The sequence below is a fragment of the Pygoscelis adeliae genome, unplaced genomic scaffold (genome assembly GCF_000699105.1).
Source record: "Pygoscelis adeliae isolate BGI_AS28 unplaced genomic scaffold, ASM69910v1 Scaffold582, whole genome shotgun sequence".
Classification (NCBI taxonomy): Eukaryota; Metazoa; Chordata; class Aves; order Sphenisciformes; family Spheniscidae; genus Pygoscelis; species Pygoscelis adeliae.
The window spans coordinates 575,125-580,555 of NW_008824281.1; the positions used below are offsets into that span (position 1 = coordinate 575,125).

General features: G+C 46.1%; 2 protein-coding genes across 3 annotated transcripts in view; both read right to left on the bottom strand.

The window, feature by feature from the left end:
- Window positions 1–161, bottom strand: part of RAB8A (RAB8A, member RAS oncogene family) — a 16,842-nt gene extending 16,681 nt beyond the window's left edge. Inside the window, exon 1 of the mRNA XM_009318428.1 lies at window positions 155–161. Within this exon, the coding sequence (XP_009316703.1) occupies window positions 155–161 (7 nt within the window). The remainder of the gene's footprint in view (window positions 1–154) is intronic.
- TPM4 (tropomyosin 4) overlaps window positions 70–5,431 on the bottom strand; it is a 9,469-nt gene continuing 4,107 nt past the window's right edge. The window contains exons 3-9 of one of the 2 annotated variants that reach the window (XM_009318400.1): window positions 3,520–3,653; window positions 3,119–3,236; window positions 2,712–2,782; window positions 2,389–2,464; window positions 1,704–1,766; window positions 1,554–1,623; window positions 70–295 (exon numbers count right to left, since the gene is read on the bottom strand). In XM_009318400.1, the coding sequence (XP_009316675.1) occupies window positions 213–295; window positions 1,554–1,623; window positions 1,704–1,766; window positions 2,389–2,464; window positions 2,712–2,782; window positions 3,119–3,236; window positions 3,520–3,653 (615 nt within the window). In that variant the 3' untranslated portion in view covers window positions 70–212. Of the gene's footprint in view, window positions 296–933; window positions 1,017–1,553; window positions 1,624–1,703; window positions 1,767–2,388; window positions 2,465–2,711; window positions 2,783–3,118; window positions 3,237–3,519; window positions 3,654–5,431 lie in introns of those variants that run through there. The other variant, XM_009318401.1, reaches the window with a different exon arrangement.

A 5,431-nucleotide genomic window follows, 5' to 3' on the forward strand; every position in this document is an offset into this window, starting at 1 on the left:
CGGGAGCGCCGGCGGCCGCTGCCTCCGAGAGGAGCTGGCGTCGGAGGTACGAGGCCGCCTCCACGCTACGCCCACAGCCTCACGTACGTCTGTGCTGCTCGTAACGGGATGGTTTTCCCCGGGATAGACAGGGAGGGAGGGAGAGGGGCGGGACGGTACATGCAGATGCGGGTTTCGGCTCCTGCCGGCCGCGGAGAGCGCTCTTCGCCACCTCATATACAGTTCAGTTCGTTTAGTGTCTGGTCCAGTGTCTGGTGCAACCCCACGTTCTCTTCTTTTGCTTGAGCAAGTTTTTCTAGGGGGAAAGAAGGAAAAAACAGGACTTAAAACACGTCATTTGACAGCCTTTCCTCTTCAAGTGACGAATGTGACTACTTACCTTCAGGGTTGAGACACCACTATCACCGCATCCACAAAACGGGGCCAATTTTTTGGGTAACTGCTCTCATTTAGTCAGGTTTTTGGACGTGTTTTACGTGTAACGCGACAGACTTGTACTTTGATGTAACACGTGATCTACGGGACACGTCCTTCAGCGCTTCCACTGTCCTGAGAGTTTCTACCCGGGCAGGCGGCGCACCGCGAGCACGCACCGAACGCACTCAAAGCTTTCTTTGACTCAACGCTAAAACTCAGGCGTCCACCCGCCCCAGCTGACGGGGGCACCAGCTGGCTGCGTCTGCCTGTCCCCGGCCTGAGGAGCCGAACCTATTTTCGGTGTCGTTACTAGGGTCTTTTAGGTGAATTAGAAGGAAATAAACCCCCAAAAGCTGAAAGGCAGAGGTATCTTGTTTTTATTGAGCTCAGGTCTTACAGAGGAGACGGAAGGATGGCTTGCGGAAGTTGGGCAGAGTGACAGGTATGGCAGGCAAGAAAAAGCTTAGGAAGTGCAGGGAGTGGGAGCGGCCCCCGTGCCCCCCCCCGAGGTGCAGATCACAAAGAGGTCATGTCATTGAGAGCATGGTCAAGCTCCTCGCTGATCGCTTTGTACTTCAGCTTCTGGGCGTACAGCTCGTCTATCGGTCACGAGGGCAGAAGGTTCAGCAAGAAATGCAGAAAAACAGTCCGGAGGAAGAGGCGCGCGGTAGGAGACGGGAAGACAGTCAGAAGGCAGCAGCCAAAGCAGTTGAGGAAAACAAAAGGAGAGAAACAGATGCGTGACTGAGTATCGGTACGAAAGCAAAACGTCCACACAGCTGCCGGGCCAGAAGCTTCACCGGCGTTTCCTTTTTTCTAATCTCTCAAAATTTTCAATAACCAGATTAAGTAGGGTTGTGATCTCGTCATTAACAGAAAGAGCCTGTGAGCTGCCCCAAATCGGGTTATCGCTACCACCTTTTGGAAAGAGAATCTCTTTCAGGGAAACTTCCTCTGGCCAGGAGGTACCACGCGGGACAGACGTGTCCAGTGGACACATCACGCCGATCTGCCAGTACGCCTGACGAGCGCTTCGGTCCTTTCCCAATAAAACCTAACACCCGCTCCTAGAATTTTGTTTTCTGACTTGAAATTGGAACGGAACGCTTTTAAATGAAACTCCAGTAATTCCGTACCTTCCAGGTCATCAATAGACTTTTCCAGTTTGGCGACTGTTCTCTCCGCAAATTCAGCACGGGTTTCAGCCTAAAAAAAAATACAATAGAGTAATTGGATGCTGTTAAAAACATGATGCCAAAATACAGTTTGGGAACGGATGAACTTACTTCTTTAAGCTTGTCAGAGAGAATCTTGATTTCTTCTTCGTATTTATCTTCCTTTTCCGAGTACTGTGGAAACAATAAACACTCTTTGAGGGAAGCGGTAGCAGCAATACTAAATGTTTACGAAGCCGTGACCTACTTACAACCACTTTTCCTTTTACGACAGCTGCAAACGCCCTCTCCGTACTTTCCTCCTCTTCACCAAGACATCTCAAACTCGGGCTCATAAACCATCATTTTAAGACTGGGGATGTCCAAGTTCCTTCGTGCGTCACCTTAGACCTTAGCGGGTTTACTTTCTCGTGCAGCACAAAAATGGCTGAACGTGCAAGAGAACAGGAACCCGCCAGCCCGACTCAGACTAGCCAGAAATGACCGTTTAATGAAATGGAGAGTTTTAACGCTTTTCATTGCCGAGGGCAAGAACCGCAAAAAGAGCAAGATGGGAAAATGAAGAGCAGCCAGCAGCACACCGGTGTGGGAAACGGAGATTTCGGTCCTGGCTTGATAACGATCGGCTCACTGACTTGGGTTCGGGCAGAACTGATGCAGCGTCATCAACAGTCTCTGTTAAGCCGGCGGTCAGCTAAACCCTTTCACTTTCTTTGTACTTCTGTATTATTTCTATGGATTTTGATTACCGGTTTGGCCTTTGCCCCTATCCCTTAAGTTTACAGAAGGAACCAACCTTTTCAGACTGAGCTTCCAAAGACTTCAGGTTGTTAGTGACATTCTTTAACTCCTCTTCAAGGTCACTGCATTTACTATAGGGGGGGGAAAAAGTATAAATTACTACTGTGCCTGTTATGACTTAATTTAATTTTCAAGAAGTCTAAAAATACAAGGGATGAAGTAATTAAGTCTGCAAGGAGAAAATTGGGTATATGGGGTACAAAAAAGCTTTTCTACACATACTACGTGCGTGCCGACCAGCAGGAGATTTTTCTAACGAAATACAGCTTTGAGCTTTACTCTACTCTAAACTGCTTCCGTGTATCCGAAGCCACTCACACTTCAGACACCTCTGCACGCTCTTCAGCTCTTTCCAGTTCACCCTCCAAAATTACCAGTTTTCGGGCAACCTGTAAAGAGAAAACAGCTGTATCAAGCCAGTCTGTAACTTCTTACACATTTCCCTCAAAGCGCTGCGCTGGTGCTTGCCTTCTGAACGATGCAATTGGGTTAAAACGTACATGCACAGACATGACAGACTTCTCCAAATAAATCAGATTTTGCAGTGTGCTTAGCATTAAATATGTACGGTGCTGCTACAGTCGCTATTAAAATCACTCCTTTTTGGGAACAGTCCCAAGTCGAACCGTCACACGGTGAAGAGCGTACAAAGAATGACTAAAGTGAAGAGTACAAAGCTGTTCACAGTTCCCCCGTACGTTTAATCATTTCCTGATCCCTGTTACCTCTTCGTATTTGCGGTCGGCTTCTTCAGCGATATGCTTAGCCTCCTTCAGCTGCATTTCCTGAATTTCCATTTTCTCTTCGTCTTTCATTGCTCTGTTCTCAATAACCTTCATTCCTCTGCAGAAGTCAAAGCAAGTGTGTTTAATGTAGAAGCATTTTAGCACTTTTATCTCAAAGGCCCTAAAGTGGAATTCAGTGTAACCAAAAAGCACCCCATTATGACCATACTATCACGTTCTTCAAGGCTAACAGAATTAGTCCTTCAAGCTTACAGAAAAGTTCTGAGTCTCTGACCCGCAATGCACATTAGCACATGCAGATACTAACTTACACGGGAATATTTTATTCATATATATGCATTTTTTTACCAAAAAAGAAAGAAAAAAAAGCAGATGCATACCTCTCACTCTCATCCGCTGCTTTCTCGGCCTCCTCCAGTTTCTGCAAGGCTGTGGCCAGCCGTTCTTGGGCACGATCCAACTCCTCTTCCACTAGCTGGATACGTCTGTTCAGAGCCGCCACCTCACCCTCAGCCTGTGTGAAATACAACCACCCACAGTTGAGGTTACGTACAAGCCAGTTGCTGGCTGACAAATGTTCTCAACTAATCAGTTTTCCTTAAAACTGCAAAGGCTTCTCCTTGGTATGTGCAGGGAAGCTCTAGGAGCCTTGCTGTCTCGGCTTTTTGTTTGTTTAAACTATGGCATCTCAGGAATTTCGAGGTATGGAGTATGTGCTTCTCCTTTCTTTTTTAATGGCACTTATCATTCCTGCCATACAACGACGGATTAGACACCGATGGCCAGCAGAAAACCATTTTCAGATCACTTCACAGGGCAGGATCTACCCATAGGATTCAAAAGTTAAAAACCGAACTGTTTCCATAACGGCTGGTTCCAGAAACTTCACAGTTGATTTTTACGTTCTCGGTTTCATCACGGATTGCAGCAATATCCTGTCATAGCACAGTGCTGAAGTTAAAGCCGTTTCATTACCCGTTAGGGGCTCAAAGGAGCCTGCAAATGCTATATAATCTTTGCGTGGTCAGCTGGGCAGATACAGTTGGCCACAGCACGGGAGAGTCAGTCTTCTTTGTAACATAAACAGGGCAAAATTAGAGATGTTCTCAAAAGAAGTTCACTTTCCTTTTTCATTGCTTCCTGCCGTACTTAAGGAATTAGGCAGAAAGCATTTCTTAGGAATAAGGTCTGTTTGTATATTATTGAATAAACTGCACAGTAATTGGAAACACTATTAATGTTTAAAAAACAGACTTGATAATAAATGGAGAGGTTGTTGGGAGAAATGCTGGCATACAGACAATGTGAACAAATTGGTGTCCGTAAACGCATTGTGTTTATTAAGAGACGGCTCCTTTAATTGCTTGTTATTTGAAGGAAAATAAACCCCTACTTTAATAACTGCCAGGTTTCCGCACTTAATTGTCCCCAAATCTGAGCATGATTGCTATGTACAAGATTAACTTCTTTTTTTTTTTTAAGAAAAAACCACTTTTATGGGCTGTAGGTCCTGGAAGGGCAGTTGTTTTATGCTTTGTGTTAAACACTTTGAAAAAAAAAAAAATTTGTTTTGCTGCAGCTTCTCAAATTTGGTTACCGACCGTTCCTCCTAAGCTGGAGGAAGTGGTTTCCATTCATAGCTGTACCATCTTGGAACAGATTTCAGTGACTGATCCAAATGGAAGCTGACCCAGGATTCCTCTAGTCATAAATTATCCAGCATTTCATTTGTTTTCTACCCAGTGCTATGTGTTTAACTTTCTCGATTTACACACAAGGCATCGATCATGTAGAAAACTGGCATCTGTTATGCGGCAGTCTGCAACTCCTTCCACTAGACAGGACACTTTTAAGTCATATTTTAATTAAGCAAGATTCCAGAGCTATGGAGACGGGGCCACTGGGAAGCTGGAGTTACGTCTGGCTCCACCTCTCCCAGAAGCAGCCCGCAGTCCTTATACGGTAAAACTAACTCGCTGACATGTGATAAAATAGCAGGAAGATGCCGGGAAGGCTGATCACACACAAATCTAAGTGAAACCAGCTGTCCAGCCCCGGGAGAGCCGCACACTGGTGGAGAGTTCTCATTTCTCTGTGAAAACCAGGAGGGAAAGTTATTTTCCAGCAGTTCGGGCATTTCCCAGCTGTGCCGGAGCCAGCGGTGCGGCGCCGAGAGGCGGGAACTCCCCGCTCGTTGTCATGCAGCGCTTTTTCCTAATTAAACAGCCATTTCCTATTAAACTCGTAACCGCTTCCCGATGCCGATCGGTGCTCGCAACGCCTTTTCCGAAG